This window comes from Anoplopoma fimbria, chromosome 1 (genome assembly GCF_027596085.1).
Source record: "Anoplopoma fimbria isolate UVic2021 breed Golden Eagle Sablefish chromosome 1, Afim_UVic_2022, whole genome shotgun sequence".
Classification (NCBI taxonomy): domain Eukaryota; kingdom Metazoa; phylum Chordata; class Actinopteri; order Perciformes; family Anoplopomatidae; genus Anoplopoma; species Anoplopoma fimbria.
The window spans coordinates 29,087,676-29,113,480 of record NC_072449.1 but is presented as its reverse complement, the minus strand read 5'-3'; the positions used below and the strand labels follow the sequence as shown (position 1 = coordinate 29,113,480).

The 25,805-nt window shown below is 39.1% G+C and overlaps 2 protein-coding genes and 3 non-coding genes across 6 annotated transcripts in view; 4 read left to right on the top strand and 1 right to left on the bottom strand.

Annotated features, from left to right (window-relative positions):
* zgc:85932 (uncharacterized protein LOC405875 homolog) overlaps positions 1 to 17,162 on the top strand; it is a 29,227-nt gene extending 12,065 nt beyond the window's left edge. The window contains exons 10-20 of the mRNA XM_054602726.1: positions 466 to 623; positions 4,012 to 4,220; positions 4,417 to 4,459; positions 6,947 to 7,021; positions 8,083 to 8,140; positions 9,281 to 9,345; positions 10,682 to 10,750; positions 11,690 to 11,768; positions 14,619 to 14,735; positions 15,367 to 15,425; positions 16,203 to 17,162. Coding sequence (XP_054458701.1) covers positions 466 to 623; positions 4,012 to 4,220; positions 4,417 to 4,459; positions 6,947 to 7,021; positions 8,083 to 8,140; positions 9,281 to 9,345; positions 10,682 to 10,750; positions 11,690 to 11,768; positions 14,619 to 14,735; positions 15,367 to 15,425; positions 16,203 to 16,229 — 959 coding nt within the window. The 3' untranslated portion in view covers positions 16,230 to 17,162. The remainder of the gene's footprint in view (positions 1 to 465; positions 624 to 4,011; positions 4,221 to 4,416; positions 4,460 to 6,946; positions 7,022 to 8,082; positions 8,141 to 9,280; positions 9,346 to 10,681; positions 10,751 to 11,689; positions 11,769 to 14,618; positions 14,736 to 15,366; positions 15,426 to 16,202) is intronic.
* trnak-uuu (transfer RNA lysine (anticodon UUU)) lies at positions 4,685 to 4,757 on the top strand. Its single transcript has one exon. It is a non-coding gene; the product is annotated as a tRNA-Lys (tRNA).
* On the bottom strand, positions 5,613 to 5,685 carry trnak-uuu (transfer RNA lysine (anticodon UUU)). Its single transcript has one exon. It is a non-coding gene; the product is annotated as a tRNA-Lys (tRNA).
* Positions 9,785 to 9,857, top strand: trnak-uuu (transfer RNA lysine (anticodon UUU)). Its single transcript has one exon. It is a non-coding gene; the product is annotated as a tRNA-Lys (tRNA).
* A 7,605-nt stretch (positions 17,163 to 24,767) lies between the features above and the next one.
* actn4 (actinin, alpha 4) overlaps positions 24,768 to 25,805 on the top strand; it is a 61,077-nt gene continuing 60,039 nt past the window's right edge. For both annotated transcript variants that reach the window (XM_054602966.1, XM_054602958.1), the window contains exon 1: positions 24,768 to 24,952. In XM_054602966.1, the coding sequence (XP_054458941.1) occupies positions 24,827 to 24,952 (126 nt within the window). In that variant the 5' untranslated portion in view covers positions 24,768 to 24,826. The remainder of the gene's footprint in view (positions 24,953 to 25,805) is intronic.

Sequence of the window (25,805 nt, the reverse complement as noted above, 5' to 3'; positions counted from 1 at the left end):
CTATTTTCCGGGTGCATATTTTTATCTCAAGTTAAATTTACAACATGTTTACATGCCTTAATGCTCATAACCCGCCTTGTTTTTCTCATCCTGGCTGTCCTGCAGCACCTCTTCTCACCCTCTCTCCTAAACGCTCCGTTCTAGCGCTTGCTCCTCCCTCCAGAAAGCAAAGTCTCCCCTGATTGATTAAGATTTCTTTGTACTGCTCTGGCAAAGTGTTAAAAATGAAATGTAGCCACTTTTTCCTTCATTTCATCTGCCTTCAGGAGGCCAAACAAAGGACATTTCCCCTTGCAGAGCGTAACGAATGTAACGGAGTGCCACTTTAAGTTTGAAAGTTTAGATGAACTAATTTCCATGTCTTGACTGCACAACATTATTATTAGGATCAGATAAAAAAATAAATTCCTGAACTAAGAGTTTCATTCACAACAAAGATAAACTGTGTAAATGTACTGTGTTCAGGTTTGTTCTGGCAGAACCCTCAGTACTACTTTACCCTGTCAGAGGTGGACAGTGACACAGCCAACTCTAAGAAGATGTGTTCCTTCGTTTTGGCTCTGATGCAGAAGAACCAGAGAAGGATGGGCATTAACCTGGCTATAGCCCTACATATCTACCCGGTACACACACACACACACACACACACACACACACACACACACACACACACACACACACACACACACACACACACACACACACACACACACACACACACACACACACACACACACACACACACACACACACGATTCAATTATCACATTACTCATGTAGCGACCTAAACCAAACAACAAGTATTTTACATGTGCAGGATATTACATTTTAAAAACACATTCGTCCCGATGAGACAAATATTAAGATTAGAGGAAAGCCCAAAAAACTGACAACAGATTTATGTATCAGAACTTTGGCTTTTTCTTCCTTCCTCTCCCATTAATCGTCTTATGACCCCTCAGATTGATTGTTGTACTGGTACTTTTACATGAGTGAAAGATCTGAACATGTGGAGGATGGTATAAGTACAACAATGTATTTAATGGGTTTATTGTAGGAAAACAATTAATAATTTATTGAGCCAGGGGAGAAGGTAATATTCTTTTAAGAAATTCTGGAATTATGAGATTAAATAGGCAAATTTCAATAACAAAACTTGAATATACAGTGGATATAAAAAGTCTACACACCCCTGTTAAAATGCCAGGTTTTTGTGATGTAAAAAAATGAGCTTTTTCCACCTTTAATGTGACCTATAACGTGAACAATACAATTGGAAAAACAAACTGAAATCTTTTAGGGGGAAAAATAAAAAACTTACAATAACCTGGTTGCATAAATATGCACACCCTTCAACTAATATTTTGTTGAAGCACCTTTTGATTTTATTACAGCACTCAGTCTTTTTGGGTAGGAGTCTATTAGCATGGCACATCTTGACTTGGCAATATTTGCCCACTCTTCTTTGCAAAAGCGCTCCAAATCTGTCAGATTGCGAGGGCATCTCCTGTTCACAGCCCTCTGCAGACCCCACAGATGTTCAGTTGGGTTCAGGTCTGGGCTCTGGCTGGGCCATTCCAAAACTTTAATCTTCTTCTGGTGAAGCCATGCTTTTGTTGATTTGGATGTATGCTTTGGGTCGTTGTCGTGCTGAAAGGTGAAATTCCTCTTCATCTTCAGCTTTCTAACGGAAGCCTGAGGGTTTTGTGCCAAAATTGACTGGTATTTGGAACTGTTCATAATTCCCTCCACCTTGACTAAGACCCCGGTTCCAGCTGAAGAAAAGCAGCCCGAAGCATGATGCTGCCGCCACCATGCTTCACTGTGGGTATGGTGTTCTTTGGGTGATGTGCAGTGTTGTTTTTGCGCCAAAAAGTTCAACCTTGGTTTCATCAAACCATAACATATTTTCCCACATGCTTTTGAGAGATTTCATGTATGTTTTTGCAAAATTTAGCCGGGCTTGGATGTTTTTCTTCGTAAGAAAAGGCTTCCTTTTTGCCACCCTACCCCATAGCCCAAACATATGAAGAATACGGGAGATTGTTGTCACATGTAGTACACAGCCAGTACTTGCCAGAAATTCCTGCAGCTCCTTTAATGTTGCTGTAGGCCTCTTGGAAGCCTGCCTGACCAGTTTTCTTCTCGTCTTTTCATCAATGTTGGAGGGACGTCCAGTTGGTAATGTCACTGTTGTGCCATTTTTTTCTCCACTTGATGATGACTGTCTTCACTGTGTTCCATGGTGTATCTAATGCCTTGGAAATTCTTTTGTACCCTTCTCCTGACTGATACCTTTCAACAATGAGGTACCTCTGATGCTTTGGAAGCTCTCTGCGGACCATGGCTTTTGCTGTAAAATGCAACTAAGAAAATATTCAGGAAAATCCTACTAGAACAGCTGAATTTTTTTTTACTTTAAATGATGGCAGGTGTGTACTGACTTCTATTTAACATGAGTTTGAATGTGATTGGTTAATTCTGAACACAGCCACATCCACAGTTATAAGAGGGTGTGCACACTTATGCAACCACATTATTTTTATTTTTTATTTTCCCCCCTTAAAGATTTTGTTTGTTTTTCAATTGAATTGTTCACATTATAGTGATTTATCTTGGTTTACATCACAAAAACCTGGCATTTTAACAGGGGTGTGTAGACTTTTTATATCCACTGCAATCTAACATTATAAAGATGTAAATTTGCTATAAAAAAATCTATAATTCTCTGAGATAATTGAAAAGACATTGCATACTTCTTTATTGACACAGTACACTCAAATGTCATTGGAACTTAAAGAGACACAGAATGAAATAATCTGCTGGCACTTTTTACTTAGATGCTTCCCTTCACATTGTCTGGAAAGTGGCATTTTATTTTTAAGGGACTAAGGTAACATGTTTTATACTTTGTGTGAATATAACTCAATTAATCTTAAATTCTATATATGTATTTTGAGTATACCCTTTGTTAACACAAGGCGGTAACCTTTGGTTCTGCCGAGTGAAGTCAATGCGGAAGTGTCTTAAAACTTGCATTCTCTCTATTGACCATCAGGGGGCGACTCCTCTGGTTCCTCAAATAAGATTGTATAGAAGTCTATGAGAAAATGACCCTACTTCTCACTTTATTTATTCCCTCAGTAAACATTGTAAACATGAGTTTATGGTCTCAATCTCTAGTTTTAAGTCTTCTTCAATACAGCATGATGTTCATTTAGTAAATGATGGTTAATTTAGAGTTAAATAGACCATAAAGCAGAGTATGCTTTAGGGTGGGCTTACTGTGATTGACAGGATAGTCACTCCTCCGAATTCCAAATATGGTCACTTCTGTTTCTAAGTAGAGAAAAAAACAACATGGCGACGGCCGTGTTCCAAGAGGGTGGCGGCAAATTCGCCGAACTCGAAGCTTATTAACGTCAGTCCACAAACCAATGGATGACGTCACGATGACTTCTTCCACTTCTTAGATACAGTCTATGATTATTATTTTTAAAACAGACCTATGCACACTTGTACCCTTCCGCTTTGCTGATTTCAACTATTTTGGGACAGTAGCTCAGTCAGTGGGGACTTGCTGGTTCAAGCCCCCGTGCTTGCCAAGTATGGTGGGTTTGAATTGCAGCTGGGGAGTTGCCTTCTGGCTTTCTGGGAATTGCCAAGGTGGACCTTGAGCAAGGCACCAGACCATCAAACTGCTCCCTGGCTACTGTGTATTGATAGCTGCTTTTCTGCTACTAATACAAGGAGAATTAGGGAGGGTTAAATGCTGGGGTTTCATTTCACTTTGTGCCGTTCTGTGTTTATTTGTGACAGTCAAAGTTATATTATCTGATATGAATACAATCACCATAACGTACAGTTTATGGTATGTTGGCGCCGGCTGACTTGATCACCGAGACGCAAGTGACTGCTGGCTTGACCACTGTGTGATGACTGGTTTTTCTATTTTCTTCTCATAAATATACCACTTTATCAATGTATTCTAAGCGTGTGCTGTCTCACCAGGCCCATACCCAGAACACATACCTGTCCCCAGAGGACCTGAGAGTGAGCCGCCCGGTCCGCTGCAGCCTCAAATACTCCTTGCGCCGGGAAGTGGTTCTCCGAAGCTCCCTCCCGCCGGGCCGCTACATCATCATCCCTTCAGTCGCCGAGGCCAATCAGCGGGGAGAATTCCTCCTCCGGGTGCTGTTGGAGCAGGGCAACGCTGCCACGTAAGTCAGTCCATCAATCCGTTTGAAGACAGAGTTTAGAAAGTAAAAGAAAAGATACCCATCAGACACTGTAAAACTGTGTTTCAAGTTCAAAAAAGTGAGGAGGCAAAGATTCATCCCTTCAAACATCAGAGGACTCATAATCCTAAGTATGGTGATTCTAATATGTTTTCATGTGTGTTTTTTTTTCTCCCAGTCCAGCCCAAAAACCGCCACATGAGATCCCTGCATTAACAGAAGTAAGAGACAAATCAGTCACTAATCAAATACTCACCTGGTGGACCAGGCTCCGACCATATTCACCAATGTTGTTGATGAAAGTCAGAGATGCTTTTATGTGATAGAGTGTCTGTAAAGCTTGGTTGGCCCATACAGGGTTCAGTGTGTTCATAGGGTCTGTAGGCTGTAAGGAAGCAGGTTACAGTTATAATCATTCTTTGTTACAGTAGAGTACAGTAAGTACAGCCTGGATAGCTCAGTCGGTAGAGCATCAGACTTTTAATCTGAGGGTCCAGGGTTCAAGTCCCTGTTCAGGCGGAATGAGTTTTAAGATGCCAAAGGAGTCTAATTACAGAGTCCAATGATGTACAGCACTGAAAGGTAAACACATATATATATATATAGCATGAAAACTTATCATTGTTATGTTAATTCATTTGTTTTAAGATTCCTTGGTGCACTTCGATGATCAGCCACACAAGTATTCTACATCACAGTCAGTGTTAAGCCTCAATTCCATATCACAGAATTGAGGCATGACTATTATTATATATAATATAATAATAGTCATTCTATCACTCAGTTGTCGATGGGACAATATTAAGATCAGAGGAAAGACCAAAAACTGAAAACAGATTTATGTATCAGAACTTTGGCTTTTCTTCTTTCCTCTCCCATTAATCATCTCATGACCCCTCAGATTGATCTGGTGACCTTTATGAGGGGCCCGGACCCCGGGTAGGGAACCAACGGACACTACACTAGCTAACTGTATATAAAGTATTTCCAACTGTGGAGCAGCCACAAACAGTGTTCACAGGGAACTCCACTGCATAATGAGTACTTTTACTTCGGATACTTCAATTTTTCTTTTTGCTGATAATAGTTATTTTACTTCTGTAGGATTTCAAATGCAGGACTTTAACTTGTAATGGAGTGTTTTTACATTGTTGTACTGGTTCTTATACTTGAGTGAAATATCTGAATACTTCTTCCACCACTACAGAGAAGTGAACAGGTAGGAGGATGGTATAAGTAGAAAATCCCCCACAAGGTATTAAATATGACAATGAAGCTGTTTACCATTTGGTACTGTATATTAATAAGTCAAGTTGTATATGTTGATGATTTTCTTGTTGTTGCTGTCAGTCTCTGGTGTTTTAAAACCTGCCTCGCCTGAACAGGGACTTGAACCCTGGACCCTCAGATTAAAAGTCTGATGCTCTGCCGTCTGAGCTATCCAGGCTCTTCTTAGTGAAAAAACAACACCGAAAACATTGTACTCTTACTCTCCTACAGTCTACAAATCTCTATCTCTGTGAGAACAATACTTCCAAAACATATTGATGTTTGAAAACCTTTTGTAAGTGCTGCTCACATACTCAGTACTATGAACTTTACATCGCCAGTTTTTTAAGGAAGGATTAAAAGCCAAAAGTTAAAACAATACCTTCCACCCCAAGGCTACATCCACACTTACACGTTTTTGTTCATAAACAGGGTTTTAAATGAAAATCTTCTCGGTCCACACATTTTCAAAATGTTTTCTCTACAGACTAGCTGGCCTGAAAACAAATATCACATGACTATTCATGTACACTGGGCATGCGGGTGCTTTTGTAAATAGGAAGTACATTGGTTGCTTGGTTACAGAAAATACAACAGAGTATTATATTACTCTTTAATAATAACAGGTTGTGCTTGATAATTAAAATCTACCTCCATAAACTAAAACAGACAAATTTTGTGGAAAGCTTTAGAAGATTTATTTTTCAAACTTAGTTACATCGCTACAGGTCTACACTCTATCTCTCCCACACAGACATCAAATTTACTTTAAAATGAACAGTTATAAATCAAAGTTTTTCTAGATTATATGTCAATACATTTGGTCAACACCTCTCGGTTTCGTTGTTGTCTGTTTTCTCACTCATAGCTCTGTTGGGAGCTGAGGTCGCTGTCGTACACAAGAGCATTTATGCTTTTCTTCATTAACAGTTTATTTGTAAACTTCAAAATAGTTGTGCAGAACAAAATAAGCATTAATTAGAAAAGGAAAGTCCATCGCCCTCCTCACAGCCCCAAACCCTGAAAACGCCACTGGACACGCCGCTCGCTAATGCTCAAGTAACTGCTGCTTCCTCCACATGTCGGCAGTAGTAGAATTATTAAATGCAGTAAGAAACCCAGATCAGATGATTCTTTTCATTTGTGGAGATCAGCGTTTTTAAACTTATCTGCCTAGTGTGGACGCTCAGTGTAAATGTAGCTAAAGATATTGGTTTTAAAATGGAAACGTAGTAGTGTGGACCTGGCCCAAGTAAGGAGCAGATACGTGCAAAATATTGTCACTTGGAGGGTCAATTTAGTTTATCCCATCACCGTTTTTAAAGGAGATACATGTAAAAAAAATAAACTGCAATTTGTGGTAATAGTTGTACAGGAGGCATTTGTTTGTGAGAGTAAACTCCTGTTTCTGAATCGAGGCTCTGTGTTTTTTGCTGCAGACTCCATTTCCCCACCAGGCGGCTCTTCCTTCACTTAAATCTATCCAACAGATGTTCAACAAGCACTGCAGCAAGGTAAGAATCTGATTTATGTCGCTGTGTCATGATAGCTTTCAGTTGGGTAACTTTGATATTTTCAACCTGGACCCTAATTGCCCGTGTTTTTATGTATAAGGCTGTCTTCACCCTGCCTATTTAATGTGGGTTTTTTACAGTCCAGACTTTCTGAAAGCAATTTGGAATAATTGACTAATGGGGGACAACAATAATAAAAAAATGTGGTCCAGTATTGAATGAGAGTAACCGGCAGATACGAAAAAAGCTGCGAGGATGATTGCAAAGTATCAATGTAATGTCCACTTAAATTGCTTGTTTTTGAGGAAAATGGGATCCAGGTTGAAAAGATACCCTATAAGTTGCTGCTCCAAACATTTCCTTATTTAGCTTCTTCATAATAAAAGCTTTTAATTATCTAAATAAAGGGGATCTTTTATTGTGAAGACACAACCGTTTTACATCTGCGCCTTTTATCACATCTGCTTTTTTTTAAAGTCATTTATATGGCACAAATCTGAAGAAAGTGCCTTAAACTTGCATTCTCTCTAATGGCCATTAGGGGCGACTCCTCTGGTTGTATAGAAGTCTATGAGAAAATGACTCTACTTCTCTCTTGATTTATTCCCTCAGTAAACATTGTAAACATGAGTTTATGGTCTCAATCTCTAGTTTCAAGTCTTCTTCAATACAGCATGATGTTCATTTAGTAAATGATGCTCCATTTAGAGTCAAACAGACCATAAAGCAGGGGATGCTTTAGGGCGGGGCTACGTTGGGATTGACAGGTCTACTGCGTCCCTATTTCCCTCCTCCGCAGTCCGAATATGGTCACATTTGTTCACTGGTTGCAATAAAACAAAATGGCGCCAAAATACAGAACTTGAGTCTTCATAAATTGCATTCCACAAACCAATTGGGTTACATCACAATGACTACTACCATTTCTTATCCATGGGTAAACCCCACCGTTCTGCTGCTCCCAGCAGCTCGATACAAATACTAATAATTACATGCAATGAAATTTTGTTTGCACTGACCTATATGTCTTGTGTCTGTTTCCTGCTTTGTGTCATCAGAAGGGGCTTTGTAAACCAGCGCATCTCCACGACCTGCTGACTGAAGCCATACAGGGAGGAGGTCAGTGGCAATTATCTGTATGCTTTAGTAGCAAATTGATGGGCTTGTTCTCTCTTTTTTTTCTTTCAACAGAAATTAGTTGTGACGCCTTAATGCTTGTTACACATCAACCTCAGTGTTGTTTTTGTGTGCAAAGCAGCAGTGATAGATTTTCACAGGAACAGCAAAGCAAAGTACCGTCTACAGTGGTCACCTCTTTGATTTTATGTCGAGCCGTTGGCCAGCATTCGACTGGAATCATGACATACACCTACAGCCGCTGAAAACAGAGCTGGTTGGTTTGGAGCAATCAGTTCTTTAAGTTTCACCTGCTGAGCTCAGACTCAATCTGTATCTTTTTATCTTAAAAAAAATGAATAGTAGAAATGAGAATCCAAGACATAAAACACAAAATTGTGCCGAAGTTATAAGATAGGAATAAAATAAAATATGTGTAAAATAGAATAGAATAAAATAGAAAATAAAAAACTATTAGAACTTAGAATCCAAGACATAAAACATTAAAATAGTGCAGAAGTTTTAATATAGGAATGAAATATAATGTGTATAAAATAGAATAGAATAATAAAAAAAACATGACAGTGAGTAGACTGGTGTACAGTAGTTATATAAAATGAATAAACTGTAATATAGACATGATTTAATACATAAATATATATGTTTACTGCAGTGTGTTCAGGTATAAAGAGGAAGTAGCTAAAACGTTTATATTGTTTTTTATCTTTTTACAACACTGTATTATGACACATGATCATATTAAGTGTTAGATGATTATTTAAACAGTGAATCAGCCAATTGACCTGAATAGTTTTTATAGGGGCCAGTGTGTGGGGGAGATCTGGCACCATCTAGTGGTGAGGGTAAAGATTGCAACCAACTGAAACTTCTCCTATGTGCCAGACAAAAACGCGAATTGTCCCTCTTTATGGCCGGTTTATACATTTTAGGCTACTGTAGAAACATGGGACATGAAGAGGCCGCTATAAATTTATTTAACTTCTGAATATCTATGAAGCACACTTGTTTGCTTCACAATTGTTTGTCCCACACCCACCTCTAATGAAACAGACTGATTAACAGAACAATATGTAATGTATGCATGTTAAAGTGTTGACTGACGGTCTACCTTGTTGTACTCAGTGTTGGCCGGCAGCGAGAAGTACTTGGCCCTGGAGCACTGCAAGAGCCTGGTGGTCCTCATAGACGTATCCTTTTAAAAGTAACATTATTATCAACTGTATTATATCTGTCTGTCACTATCTGTATATCTCTATCAAGCACACTCAGTGTTGGAAACAAAAAATACATTTTAAGTGGTAAACAGTAGAGCTTCAAACCATTAATATGTAATAAACAAATGCTGCAATATAGAAATGAAATACCTCTTTAGTCATCGAGCTGACTTTCTCTTTTTCATTTCTCCTGAATTCCCTTTTTCTTATACCTGCCTTCTCAATACACTGTAGATGTGAAGTTCAGAGAACTGAGCATGTGAGAAACACTAAAGAGAGGTTATGAAAACATCGATATGCTTTAAATGTATTTAATTATTTTTTTACAGAGGAAGGCCTGTGAAGACTGTTCATCTGAGAGCAATTGTTCACTGTGATTATTTCATATCACCATAAATATTGATCTAAAAGAGCCTGGATAGCTCAGACGGCAGAGCATCAGACTTTTAATCTGAGGGTCCAGGGTTCAAGTCCCTGTTCAGGTGAGATAAGTTTTACATTTCCACAAGCGGATGATGATAAAGGGTAATCATTCATCAGCTTCAACACAAATTTAATTGTGTACTCAACTCAATGATAAACAATATGAATTTCACACTTCAGTTAGAAACAGAGGCAGAGGAATAAAAGATACTATAAGATGCATATACATTTCCATACATAGTTTGAAACGACATGAATGTCATATATGACATGTCGGACTTCAACTTAGACTGCAACCAGATCTCCTGCACTCTCAAGGCAACGTGCAGTTCGGGCAGTTTTTTTTTGGTGCATGATGGACGATTGTGTACTAGCATAATCGATGTAACTTTTTTGGACATGATATGGAATTGAGGCACTAACACTTACTTCTGCCAGCTCCAATAAAACTTAAAGTCTGTCGTACCTGAACAGGGACTTGAACCCTCAACCCTCAGATTCAAAGTCTCATGCTCTACTTTTCTGACTTTCTTTCTTTCTCTTTCTTCTTCCTTCTCCGACACACCTGCACATTACTCTGGTCACCATTCATATTTTTCCATATTTTTCCATATTTTAATACACGCCACAGTTACACAACAAACTTTCATTCATGCAGAAAAAACACTTACAATACTCCCACCAACAAAACCAACTACAGATCTGTGCCATAAACAAATCATGGCGCCCTTTTTCATACATCTTGTTTTAACGTCTGTGTATTTCGTTACACCGTTGTCACATGTTTGTCTCAATGACAAAAAAAAAGGAATAGAAAGGAGATTTCCCTGTTGAGGTTTGTTAGCTTTTGTCCGGTTTGTTTCCTTGACCTCAGGGTTTTCTTCAGAGCCAGGGCAACGCTCGGCTGAACTGGCAAGACTTCCAGTGTCTGTGGACCAAGATCCGGAGGTGGACGGTAAGATTATCACTCTGTCTTTTAGCTTTGCAAAATTATCAACCATTTCATGGTTGAGACACCAAAATACATGGCTATTATGATTATTATTATTACGATAATTAGAAAACTTTTTCTCTTTGTGTATTTGTACACTGAGCCCTCTGTGAACTTTTCAGAATGCATACCACTTTGTATCAGAACCTCCAGCTGCAGATACCAACAATGTAACAAGCAGCAGGAATAAGTCCTATAATACGAAAATGAGTCTGGATTTTTTCATTTCTGGTTTCCTCGTCTCAAAGTCTCAAGTTTTTAAATGTGTTTTTGTTAAAGACATTTAAAAAAGGCTGCTGCCTTCACAGCCTCGGTGTGTTTACTTGTGCTGATGTGACCGTGCTTAAGATCGTTTATAGCTTAACGTTAGCTTTAGAAGATTATCTTGTAGAACAAAATGTGTTAAGTGTCATCAACTTGTGTTTGAGTTTATTTTCTGTAATAATCCAAAATCCAATGGGAAATGACTGAACTGTCATGGCCAGCGTTGTCACCTTATGTTGAAGCATTTTCAAAGTTTCACTCACTCTGCTTTCATCACAAATGAGGGGTCAGAATCTGACCGTGTTTAGTTAATGCCAACGCTACTCGTCAATGCTAACGCTACTATTCAAGTTCGAATCGAATTTTATTTTAGAATATATTTAAATGATTAACACCAAATTTTTAAAAACCCCTGTGATTGTATATGCAATAAATAACTATTGTCTAAAGAAATGAAAAATAAAATGGGGTTTTAATGGCTCTTTTTCATTAGGGCTCTTGAGAACCATCATAAAACTTGCTCCTTGTGTTCACAACTTGGACAAAATCCTTTTCTACAGAAATGGGCCCATCATTAAGCATTTATGTAATGAGTAGAATAAAGTGTTGTCACAGACATGGGGATTTCATGTTTTTCAGGATATCTTCCTGATGTTTGACAAGAACAAAACAAAACACCTGGAGTATAAGGAGGTGGCCCCCGCTCTGAAGGAAGCAGGTAGGACCCAGGACACACAGTCACATGAATAAAGATTGTTCATCCACATTAAATATATTTTTCAGCTGCATCTATGAGTCAATGTGTAACACTTCTACATCTGTCAGACAAACTTATATGACCAGCAGAGGGAGCCAGACCACCTCTCTTTACCTCTTCTTCTCTGTTTCTTACCACAGCTCATTGAAACAGGTGGAGGTAACACTTACATCTACTCTGACTACATTGAGTTATAGACATAGTCACAAATATCAAGATATCATTAGATTAAGGGAATTTTTTATGTTTCTCAAGCCATAAAAGTTGAAAATGTGGTTCTGCCACACAATTAACAACATTAATAATTCAGATTTAATTGTCGCCTCTGTATTCAAAGATCTTTTAATCAATATGATGGTGGTTCAACCACAAAAATGTCATCTACTTTCTGAATGTAACTAAGTACATTTACTCGTGTACTGTACTTAAATGTAATTTTGAGGCACTTTACTTAGCTTGAGTATTTTCATTTTAGAGGGAAAGCTTGTAATTTTCACTCTGCTACATTTACTTATAACTAGTTACTTTTCCAATTCAGATTAATAATACAAAATTTGATCAACTAATACAGTATGACGTAGTAATTTATGTTAAGATACCCAGCTGTTCCCAGCTCATCTCATTTATGAATCAATAACACATTTATGCATCAATAATTATTCACTACAACAAAATAATAGATATTATTCTTAAATATGCCATTCTGCATAATTAGGACTTTTATTTTTGGTACTTAAAGTATATTTTGATGCTGATATTCTTATACTTTGACTTAAAGGAGTAGTTCAGCTTTTTAAAGAGGGGTTGTTGTTGGATCTACTCTATAATCTATCACCCCCTTCACCCCCGGTGGTGAAGGAGAGGTACCGCAGGTCCTTCCTTCCTGCTGCTGTCAGGCTGCACAACCAGCTCTGCTCCCAGTAGACCACATGACACATGACACTAAAAACCTGTGCAATACAAATACACCGTGCAATTATAGTTATAATAGTTATTCTGTCTGTACATATAATATTTCAATTATTGTGGATTTTACTGTTTGTTATTGCTTATTTATAATAGTTGTTTTTATTGCATTTTATTTTTATCTTGTCTTTCTTTTACTATGTCTCTTGTGTGCACTTTACCCTCTGCTGCTATAATCCTGCAAATTTCCCCGCTGCGGGACTAATAAAGGATTATCTTATCTCTCTCTTATCTTATCTTAGTCAGTGTGTACCTACAGTAGAAACAGAGAGGGGAACCAGCACAGGAGCAAAGCACTGCTGTGAACAGTTTAAGTGAAAGCTATATTTACAGTATTTTCACCACTTCACCTTGCCATCAGACAGCCTTTCTGATGGAGAACTGAAGCTGTTTTCTGTGCTCTCTTCAAAAGCCACCAGACTCCATGAAAAATAAAAAAAATAAAAATTCACCTCAGAACATGGGAGTTCCTGGTTTACTACTGCTGTTTATTTTGTTTGTGTTATTGTGTGACTTTGGCAAATTCCCACTATCCGTTTAAAAACCGAAGTCACACAACTGACAAACAAACTAACCGAGCAAGGTAGCAGTAGACCAGCAAGTCCTGTGTTAAACTCTGAGTTAAATGACTGGTGACTTTTAAGAGAATATATACAGTATAATAGCTTTAGTTTTCCGTCAGAAAGGGCTGTCTGCAGAGTAATGCAGCCAGAATATTCTAAATATAGCGTACACTTAAATAAATATCGTTTTTTTATATTTGTATGGATAGCTTATCCATAGCTATTGTATCGTGAGACATTGACTACGGATAAGTACCTTATGAAACCCCATTTGAAGAAATTTGAATCTCTTTAAGTAAAGTTTTGAATGCAGGACTTTTACTTGTAAAGGAGCATTTTTATCACTGTGGTATTGTTACTTTTCCTCAAGTAAAAAGATCAGAGAACTTCTTCCACCACTGTATATAAGTAAGTACGTTTATACTGAACCTCTCTACAGTTTAGATGAAATGGAATAGCATAAATGCTGGATAACTGTGAGGCCACAAACAGTGAAGCACCAGTAAGTGAAAAGTATTGCGGCCTTCCTTCACTGGTGAACTTTATTTTGAAAGGTTTTACACTAGTGTGGACTTTGTCCTGTCTCTTTGGTTCACCACAGTAGGAATTCGTGTTAGGTATGCCGCTTTTGACTTTTAGTCAAGGGCAATATTTAAACTGCTACTTTAACCTTAACTTCACTGAAAAGGCAGTACATTTGCAAAATAGCAGTAATAGTACTACACATGACACTCTTCTTCATTTGTCTATGCTAAGCCCTTACAAATTTACAACAGCCTGCTTTATACCTGCAAACAGCAGAGGGGAGTAACAGAGTACATTCATTCAAGTAGGCTACGGTACTTATATACAATTGTGATGTACTTGTACTTTACTTGAGTATACCCTTCCTAAGCTACTTTAACTTGAACTATTTTCTCATCGACATTAATTTGACATCACAAGTTACCTTTTAGATGAACATTTTACTTAGAAAACCTTTCTAAGTAAAATGTTTCTAAAACAAGATATAGTTAAGGAATAAATCAATATTACTATTCTATTAGTAATAATCCGATCATGTAGTATAAGATCGGTAGCGTTATAAAGACTTTTACTTTTGCTATTTTCCGTACTTTTACTCATACTTACATTTCCTTAACAATTTGAATGCAGGACTTTTACTTGTATATGTTGCTAATTTGACTTTGAATAAAACGTCTCCCACCACTGCCTGTACACATGTGGATTTTAATATGTTTAAATTTGTGTTTGTCACTGCACCTGTGTGACTCTTCTCCAGGCATCATGGTGGACGATCTGATAATGCAGCTGGTCGGACTGAGGTACACGGAGCGGGACGTGACCATCAGTTACCCAGGCTTCCTGTACCTGCTGATGAAGCTGGAGAGCATGACCCGTAAGGGAGGGACACAGGGACAGAGGGAGGGGGGAGGGGGAGACGAATGGCTCATCAGTACAGTATATTTGTGAAAACGCTGTGCTGTGTCGTGTTTGCATCAGGAGCTTGTATCTGCAGCAGTGATGCAATGCAGACACATTTAAACAGCCGCAGGGAAAAGAAAAAGAGGATGTGAAGAGGGACAGAGGAGGAGGTGTGGGTAAAAATGATGGGAAGAGATATGAGAGGAAGAGAGAGGAGAGAGGTGTTTTCAGGCGGGAGGTTAGAGCAGAAAGCGGAAGAGACGATGCATGATGAGAAAAAACGCTAAATATTTAGAGTTATCAAGACCTTTGCAACAGATTATTTACATATGCAGGAAATTAAGTACGAGTGTCCCCTACAAATTAATTTCATATGACAGCACATTGATCTATACATTTTAATCACAAATCAGGTGCCGAAACTAACAATTTGTGTTTCACCTGGAAACAGCGATTTGAAAAGACTTCACATGGTTAGAAAAGCTTCTCCAAATCAATTTAGTCTCCTAAATAAACACACCTGTCACTACAGACAGGAAAAATTAAAAAATATTTCCCATTGCAGTTGAAACGTTTCTAAATTATTCGTTGTCCTCTTTTTGCAGACAGATTCCAAGCGCATGACATGGCGGGGATGGGAACCATAACCCTGAGCTACACACAGGTACGGACATGGATTCATGACTCCTTCCTCTTTATCTTTTAAGAAACACAAACATAGTGTTGGTGGGATATCTATTTTACTTTCAGAATATGAATGACTTTAATATCTTCAGCTCAGTTCGGCAGGTTTATTATTAAACCTGTCAAAATACAGTTAAAAGTTCAGAATCATTGGAAATAGTTTTGAAGAATTAAATGTTTCAAACTTCCATTTAGTGGATGTCCCCATAGTGTTACATGACCTGGGATAATACTGTTGAAACTTTGATGTTGAATTAGTTTTCAGTGACCCTGGGATTTGTTCAGCTGATGTTCCAACAGTGTTAACCCTAGTCCAACCTTCTGTTTCTACAGTGAAGTTTGAAGAAGAAATTTACTAAAGAAGCACCGTTAATATTCATATTTATTTTAAACACTTGAAACAGAAACAGGAAGCTGTTCCTGTTTAAATCTGCTCACATTTTAATGCTAAGATTCCAGTTTATTTCACCAATGACTGATTTCTTCTATTTTTATTCAACTGCTGCTCAGAAGGATCTTTGTCTCTTTCCATTGTCAGTCTGGTTCAACCGTTGAACAGAGTTTTGATCTGTAAAGAGGACTTCCTACAAGATAAAAGCATGAAAGACCATTCAGACAGACAGAGTAGTCCTCTCTGACAACAATCAAGCTTGTGACAGAAACTTCATAACTTTTGAACGTTTGTGTAGATATTACTGTTTGCCATTAAACCAAGTGAGTTTCAACTAAATGTTTTCTGTTCTCTGATTGGTTCCAGTGGCTCCAAATGACCATGTACAACTGACCCGGTCCACTCTGACGGATTCATCATTGCTCCGTTAAGTCTCTCCACTCTAAGTTGTCCTGCATGAGTTTAATGTGTCTGTTTTTTTCATGGGTATGTAAGTCGATGTACAGTGAACAGACGCGACCCAGTCATGGAAACACTGGGGGTCAAAGCTGTGAGGAAAGGTTTATGATTCACTGTGTTGGTGGCTCTTCAGCAAAGGTCACCTCAATGATTTAATGAATGACACTTTACAATGTTGCCTAAAATAATCACTTTTAACTATGTTCAACACTAAAAACTGACAGTTCTTTTCTTAGAAATGATCCCATTTAGTACAGAAGATTTAAAATGCCGACTTAAACACTTAAAGAAAAAAAAGTGAATTACTATTAACTACCACCCTTAAAGACAAGACACTTGAATTCTGAGATTTGGGGCTATTTAGCCTCCAAACTAGTGGAAAGAAAACATCCAAAATACACATTTAAGTGTTACTACTTTGTCTATTTGTGTCTGTAGTTTTCTCCTAAATCTACCAAAAAGCTCCCATTAGATAATGCCTCAATAGCATATTTAAACATTTTCAGAAAACTTTTATTAAAACAAAAATCATTGTTTTTTGTCAGAAATCCACTGGGGAAGATTCCTGTTGATAATATGAGATCCTTTTCTTACCCTCTCCTCCTGTAGTGTCTCCCCTATGACACATTATTGTGTGTATTATTTTCATGGCAACAAGTCTGTTAATTGATTAATAATTAAGTTGTGTCACCATTTCACTGTTCTCCACTATTTCCTTTTCTATTGTGATGCCTTAAAGCAGAAAAGTGATAACCTGAATACAAAATGATCCATTTATGCGACTGGATGGATGACGTGTACTTGATTGTAAAAGAAACAGTATATAGAGCGTATATTTGGGCTTTGTTTCAGATTCACAGTGCGTGAATAAAGAATGTAGAAAGGGGTCAAAGTGTGTGAAGTTCTTCTCCTTCAGTTTGTTTTAAGGCTACGGTGTGCCTCTGGATATGGAAAGGTGAATACACAGTTCATTCAGACACAAATGTATTATTAACTACTTTAAATCGTCAGCGCTGTGCAAACATTGGTAGAATGTTTGCCTGCTGTACTTACATACGCAAAGCAATTGTACTTTCCTTGGGTATTTCCATTTTAAGCTACTTTATACTTCTACTTCACTACATCTCAGCATGAATGGATTACTGAACTAAGTTTAAGGGGCCCTCTGACCTTCACTGACAGAATAAAACTCTATACAAGACACAAAACAACTACATAGTGACACAAAACAATAATGAAACAACTACAAAGAGACAAAACGAGACACGAAACAACTACAAAGACACAAAAATATACAAGACACGAAACAACCGCAAAGAGACATGTAACAACTACAAAGAGACAAAAATACAAGACAAAAACCGCAAAGAGACATGTAACAACTACAAAGAGACACAAAACGAGACAAAACGAGACACGAAACTACTACAAAGACACGAAACAACCACAAAGAGACACAAAATGAGACATGAAACAACTACAGAGACACAAAACGAGACACAAAACAACCGCAAAGACACACAAAATAACTACAAAGTAACACAAAACGAGACATGAACCAACTACAAAGAGACACGAAATGAGACATGAAACAACTACAAAGAGTCACAAAACGAGACATGAAACAACTACAAAGAGACACAATCAAAGAAACAAAACAACTACAACCACAACCACAAAAAACAACGAAACACAAAACAACAATAAAACTAGAAGAAACAGCCATAAAGTCTGTGTGTCTTACAACAGGGAGCATCACATAAATCATGATGTTTTAATGACTTTTGACATAAATCAGCATTTCATTACATCTTTTCACTTTATTGACTGTACTAAAGTATGTTTAACAAGAATTAATCAGAAATGCAGAAATTTGAAACATCCATCCATCCATTTCCTTCCGCTTATCCGGGGCCGGGTCGCGGGGGCAGCAAGCTAAGGAGGGTCCTCCAGACGTCCTTCTCCCCAGCAACACTTTCCAGCTCCTCCTGGGGAACCCCGAGGCGTTCCCAGGCCAGAAGAGATATATAATCTCTCCAGCGTGTTCTGGGTCTACCCCGGGGCCTCTTACCAGTTGGACGTGCCTGGAAAACCTCTAAAGGGAGGCGTCCAGGAGGCATCCTGATCAGATGCCCGAGCCACCTCAGCTGGCCCCTTTCCACGCGAAGGAGCAGCGGCTCTACTCCGAGCTCCCTTGGGGCAGTGACTCACTCCCAACCCAGAGGGTGCAATCCACCGTTTTCCGGAAGAGAACCATGGCCTCAGACTTGGAGGAACTGACTCTCATCCCGACCGCTTCACACTCTGTTGTGTGCGCTGTGAACCGCCCCAGTGCGTGCTGAAGGTCACGTTCTGAAGAAGCCAACAGAACCACATCATCTGCAAAAAGCAGGGATGCGATTCTGAGGTCCCCAAACCGGAAACTCTCCTCCCCCCGGCTGCGCCTTGAAATCCTGTCCATGAAAATCACAAACAGGATTGGTGACAATGGGCAGCCCTGGCGGAGGCCAACACGCACTGGGAACAAGCTCGACTTTGTGCCGAGTATCCGGACACAGCTCTCACTTTGGTCATACAAGGACCGAATGGCTCGTAGTAACGAACCAGGTACCCCATGTTCCCGCAGTACCCCCCACAGGACTCCCCAAGGGACACGGTCGAAGGCCTTCTCCAAGTCCACAAAACACATGTAGACTGGATGAGCAAACTCCCATGCACCCTCCAACAGACCTGCAAGGGTAAAGAGTTGGTCCGCTGTTCCACGTCCAGGAATTTGAAACAATATCCTTTATTTGTTCTATATCCTTGCAAATAGTAATTTTAAAAAAATCCCAGAAGATATTACAAATCTCTCAAAGAGAGACCATGGTTTACAACATGGTCAATAATTGTGGCCCTTATCTCATCAGAGACCACCTCTCCTTTGTCCTCCACACATTCTCCCTCTCCCTGCCTCTCTACCACCAACTAGTCCTCATTGATCCATGTTTTCAGACTGGATCATTGTGAAAGTGTCTGTTTGGTTACCAGACTAAAAACAGGACACCTGGGTAGGCTTTCAGCTGAAATTGCAATCAACTGTGGAATGATTATTATTTCATTTTGATGTAAATATTTTGCTACGATTGTTTTATATATTTCAACACTTACTGCAACAATTTGCCAGTATTCTGTTTTGAACGTGTTTATAACAGTTTTGAAAAATATGTGTTAGCATTTGAAAAATGTGCTGCAAATATAAAGTGTTTTGCAGGTGGAGAGTGAATGTCGAAAAGAGTTCATTGATTTTTGAAACTGTGGCCTTTGCATGAATGCATTTTGTGTGAAAGCAATTAAAAACTATTGAAAGTTTGCTCCACAAAGACTTCTGTCTCACAGACTGTATGAAGAGTTTTGACAATGTGACTTCAGTTTTGACTAATGCATGTGAGCGATCGAAAAAAACAAAACTGTAAGTACCTTTTTCTGATAATACCTGCATCCTTGTACTTCTTCAAAATGAATGCCTCCAACATGTTTGGTACTTCTGATTGTTTACGTCTTATTGGTTTCTATGGTCTTGTCAGTTTTGTTTCCATGATATGAAAATGTAAACCATATATTTGTGTCTGGTTATGTAGAACCTCTGTGTAACTTCTCCTCACTCTGTTTGTGTGTCAACAAGCTGACCACAGAGGATATTTTGAGAAATGGACTTCTATTCTTTGCTGATGTCTGGTATGTGTAAATATCCGTTACAAGTGTGTGTGTGTGTGTGTGTGTGTGTGTGTGTGTGTGTGTGTGTGTGTGTGTGTGTGTGTGTGTGTGTGTGTGTGTGTGTGTGTGTAACTGATGGAACATTTTTAATGCAGAACTTTTACTTGGACAGAGTGTTTTTGCAGTGCTGTACTACTGTTGTGTTGGTGTTATCTAACTTTTAGGATGGCATGTCACAGTCCTAGATCAGCCTAACAACACACTGTCTCTTTGAGTCTAAACTCTTTTTTATTTCCCCCTCCTTTGTTCGATCTCACAGGAACTTATTTAGATGAAAGTAAAACCCATCGGCCCTCTACGCTCCAAGTAGCGGACTGCGTGGGCTCAACCACCGGGTAAAAGAACATGGACAAATATAACCCTAAAGGCCCAGTTTACCCAAAACACAAAAACAAAGAACTACAACTACTCATAAAATTGAATGTAGAAAAATCTACACTGCTGGCAGCCAGTCCAATAACAAAAAAGCCAAAAACAAACATATTTTCTCACTTACCTCCACTGCTATCTGTCCATGCTGATAGTTTTTGTTGGATATATATCTGAGAATAACTAAAGTTTATATAAATTAAAGTTTACAAAAACAGATGAAAAAAACCGACAACAGACCAAAACCAAACATTTTGACAAAAACATTAATTTATATAGTATTTTAATTGGAAATGTTGTCATTCTTTGTAAGAATATATAAAAAATATATTGTAAAGGGAAATATGGTTCTTTTCATAAAAACATGTTGTTTGTGGGACATATAAACAAACTGTAGGTAATAACTAACACACAAAACATACAAAAGAGTGATTGAGTTTTTGGACCTCAACATTCACATCCTCACCTCCAATGTAAACATCACAAGCTACATTCTGAACTCTGCTGGTCTTTGTTCAGTTCAAAAACAGTCCATTCATAAGTGGCTCCTTCCTGCTAATGAGCCCGCTGACCAATCACAGAGCTGTTAGTAGCAGCGCTGCAACTATATGGCATCACATGACACAACATCAGAGCTGAGGCCTGGTCCTGCTGCAGTCTATATGCCGCTATGGGCCGCGGTGACGCTAATCGGCCGGGACAGCCTGAGCATGACCTACTTCTGTAGGTGGCTCCTGCAGGCAGGGGACACAGCCACCCTCTAAATCAGCAGAGCCTCCGGTTAATGGATGATGCTGCAGCTCGGCCTTCTCTGCTTTATGGGTGTCAGTCCTCCGGGTCAGTGGCTCTCAGACTGTTTGACCTCTTGATGGTTCACCGGCTGGAAATGAATCAACCAATAAAGATTGATTTCCCCTTTTCCGCTTGTTTCATTTATTTGCATTCTCAGCGCAGGCTGACACACTGGAAGCTTTTTCATATTTTACAAGGATTCAAGTTTTAAAAAAGGGACAATAATCAAGAAGAATACATCTAAATTAAAGAACACCTTCTGGCCCTGCATCATCTGGTTATGCTAAGAGAAGACACAAACAAACATTGTTGGACTCAGCGGGGGGAGGGAGGAGTGGAACCCCCATGTTTGAACAAACCGCAACAAAAGTATCCTCTTGGATGCACACAAGGTAGATACGTTTGAAATAAGAAGTGCCCCCTAGGAGGCCCTTCCAGTGAAGAAGACGTGATAGAATTCTATCAACGATGCCCTTCTAGTGGAGAACACGTGATAAAGTGCACTTTAATATGCCCTTACAGTGGAGAAAACGTAATGAAAAGCCCTTTAAGAAGCCCCTGAAAAAAATATAATGAATTGCCCTTCAGGATGACCTTCCATTGGAGAAAGCATGATGAGGTAAACTTTAAACTTGCCATTCCAGTGGAGAAAAAGTGATTGGGTTCACTTAAGGACACCCTTCTTGTGGTAAAACCTTGATAAAGTTCACTTCAGAATGCCCTTCCAGTAGAGAAAACATGATAAAGTGCCCTTTACACTTCCTGTCCAGTGGAGAAATCACAATGAAGTTCACTTAAGGAGGCCCTTCCAGCGGGAGAAATGAAATGAAGCGTGTGTTCGTCCAGTGGAGAAGACGCAATAAAGGGCCCTAGGATGCCTATCCTGTGTAAAAAACATGTTGTGCCACTTAGGTGTTGCCACTCAGCAACACCTCCTCGCTGCACTGTCACACTTCAACAGAAAAATCACACATAAAAAACTACTCAATACAACTAGTGTTCAAGTCTGGCTTCAGAGGAGACCCACTGTTGAAGTCAAATGTGCTGCTCACGGGCACCTCAGCAACAGAAACATTCATACTTCTGCTCACAAATTGGCTTCTTTTTACACTTATTTCTCTGAAAGTGCAAATATTAATCGTTTCAACCTTGAACTAAACTGAAAAATCATAATGTCTGCGTACACGATCAACAGATGAATTAGTAGTGGTATTTGAAGAGTGGTGTGACTGTCGCACACACACACACACACACACACACACACACACACACACACACACATATATATATATATATATATATATATATATATATGCTCTTTCAATATTTTAGATTTACAATGTTTCATTGGTGCAGAGGATCATGTTCAAATATTGTATGAATATTCATGAGCTGTCTGGGCCTATAGAAGCTCCTTGAGACAGGTGTGTCAATTTACACGCAAATACAGTTTTCACAGTGCGACATTCGCCATGTTCCCTTCAAAATAAAATACCACAACTTTGCGTGAGGATTTGAAGAACAACAAAAAATTACCCAAGAAATCCCAAATTGACTTTGCACTTCTTTTTGAAATTGATAATAAAAGTTCAACGCATTAATATTATTATGAAATATGGACATTAGGGATATTTCAAATATTCATGAAATATTTGTTGTTGTTTTTTTATAGGAAACTACTGTCATTGGGCATAACTTAATTAGAAGTCATAACTTAATTAGAAATAAAGTAAACATAAGATATAATTGTGAAAAATACTAAAATAAAACATGTACAAGAAACATAAGTATAAAACGGAAGAAAAATACAATGAAACAATGAAATAATACTGTATAAATATGTATAATATATCTAGAATATAAAATGGAGGAGCTGTTACGGAAGAAAAAAATGAAACTTGAGATGTTTGAATGGTTTGGGGAGAAATAAAAGCTAAAACTGCGCACAAGACACTTAGGTCAGGAAACTCCAACATCCTTGCGGTTCCCCGGACAAAGCTGGCCATCATGGGAGATCTAGCCTTCTCTTCACTGGGGCCACGCCTGTGGAATAAGCTCCCGGAGAAGATCAGGGCCTTAGACTCCCTCACCGCTTTTAAATCAAATCTTAAAACTCACCTGTTCCTCTCTGCCTTCCCTAAGGTCTTGATAATTTAGATTGCTTGTGTTTGGGTGGTTGTTCAGTTTTAATAGATATTCTTAGATTTCATTATGATTAAATGAATTCATTTATTTAAATTCTTATTTTATTTTGTTTGTTTTTAAGCGTTTTATTATTATATTTGATTATTGTGATTGTTTTACCCTGTGCAGCACCTTGAGATTTCTTTGTATTTTAAAGTGTGCTATATAAATAAAATCCATTATTATTATTATATCTTTATTTTGTTGTATAGTATGTGTATTTATTGTCTGTGTAGTTGTATAGTATGTGTATTTATTGTCTGTGTAGTTGTATAGTATGTGTATTTATTGTCTGTGTAGTTGTATAGTATGTGTATTTATTGTCTGTGTAGTTGTATAGTATGTGTATTTATTGTCTGTGTAGTTGTATAGTATGTGTATTTATTGTCTGTGTAGTTGTATAGTATGTGTATTTATTGTCTGTGTAGTTGTATAGTATGTGTATTTATTGTCTGTGTAGTTGTATAGTATGTGTATTTATTGTCTGTGTAGTTGTATAGTATGTGTATTTATTGTCTGTGTAGTTGTATAGTATGTGTATTTATTGTCTGTGTAGTTGTATAGTATGTGTAGTTGTATAGTATGTGTATTGTTGTGTATTGTATGTGTATTTATTGTCTGTGTAGTTGTATAGTATGTGTATTTATTGTCTGTGTATTGTATAGTATGTGTATTTATTGTCTGTGTAGTTGTATAGTATGTGTATTTATTGTCTGTGTAGTTGTATAGTATGTGTATTTATTGTCTGTGTAGTTGTATAGTATGTGTATTTATTGTCTGTGTAGTTGAGCTGCACACTTGAATTCCCCCATGGGGATCAATAAAGGAATATAATAATATAATAATATAATAATTATTATTATTATTACTACAAGACTTTACTTTGAAGGCTGAGGCCGGAAGTGACGCTTATCTGTGTGTGCAGCTTTGTAGGAGCGGCCGGTTCCTCCCAGAGACACACACACACACACACACACACACACACACACACACAGCGTACACACACACACACACACACACACACACACACTACTCACACACACACACACACACACACACACTGTGTGACTCTACACGCCGGATATTCATCACATTACCAACAAAAAACACACTCACGACCGAGAGACGGACGGTTCCCCGGGTGGTGCCTCCTCCTCCTCCTCCTCCTCCAGCCCGGCTCCTCCTCCTCCTCCTCCTCCTCCTCGGTGCTCCTCCTCCTCCTCCTGCTCCTCCTCCTCCCTGTGTGCGTCCTGTGCTCCTCCTCCCTGCCGCTCCCTCCTCCTCCTCCTCCTCCTCCTGCTCCTCCTCCTCCCTGTGTGCGTCGCTGTGCTCCTCCTCCTCCTCCTCCTCCTGCTCCTCCTCCTCCCTGTGTGCGTCGCTGTGCTCCTCCTCAGTCTCTCCGTCGCTCTCTCCGCTGTGGTTGTGCTGACATGGTAGATTACCACGCTGCTAATAACCAATCCTCCGGCGGAGGTGTGCAGATCTACATGGAGCAGGAGAACGACTGGGACCGGGACCTGCTGCTGGACCCGGCGTGGGAGAAGCAGCAGAGGAAGGTAAGCGGACCCGAGGAGGCAGACCAGGGCCCAACCGAGCCCAACCGAGCCCAACCGAGCCGAGCCGAGCCGAGCCGAGCCGGGAGGGAGGGAGGGAGGAAAGAAAATGGCAGGACAGGGGAGGGATGGGACGGAGGGTGGAGGTCAGAGACCGAGAATGAGGCCTCATAGTCGGTCTCTGACCTCCACTGCTGCTCACAATGACCCACTTCTTTATATATATATTTATATATATATATTTATATATATCAACCATGGTGTCGTCCTCTCTCCTCTGCTTCATATTAAACACTAATATCTTGTATTTCCTCTCCTGTGGATGAAGCTCTCTGTTGTTTCTAAACATCACATTTCACTCTAAGAAAAAAAAAAAAAAAAAAAAAAAAAAAGGGAGATTTTTCCCCCCGGAAACACGACACATTGTTGCAGAAAAAAAAAATCAAAAAATTTCATTTCTGGGCTTGAAATAACGAGATACTACCGGGAGGCGTTAGGCCGACCGAGGATCCGCCCGATGCGACGCCGCTGGAGGCGTCCATAACTCGGATCATTTAACCCCTCAAGCTGCTGCGGTTCGTTATGTGCCAAACAACAGAGCTGGTGACTGAGAGCAGCCAGTGACTGAACTCTGGGCAGGTTTGACTCAGTATCACCAGCCCGGCCTGCTGGGACGTTCCTCACATGGCTGGCAGCAAAAACAATAGAATCCAACACATTTAAAACGACTTTATAACACATTATAGAGAAATAAGTGTAAAAAGAAGCCAATGTGTGAGCAGAAGTATGCATGTTTCTGTTGCTGAGGTGCCCTTGAGCAGCACATTTGACTTCAAACTTCAACAGTGGATATCCT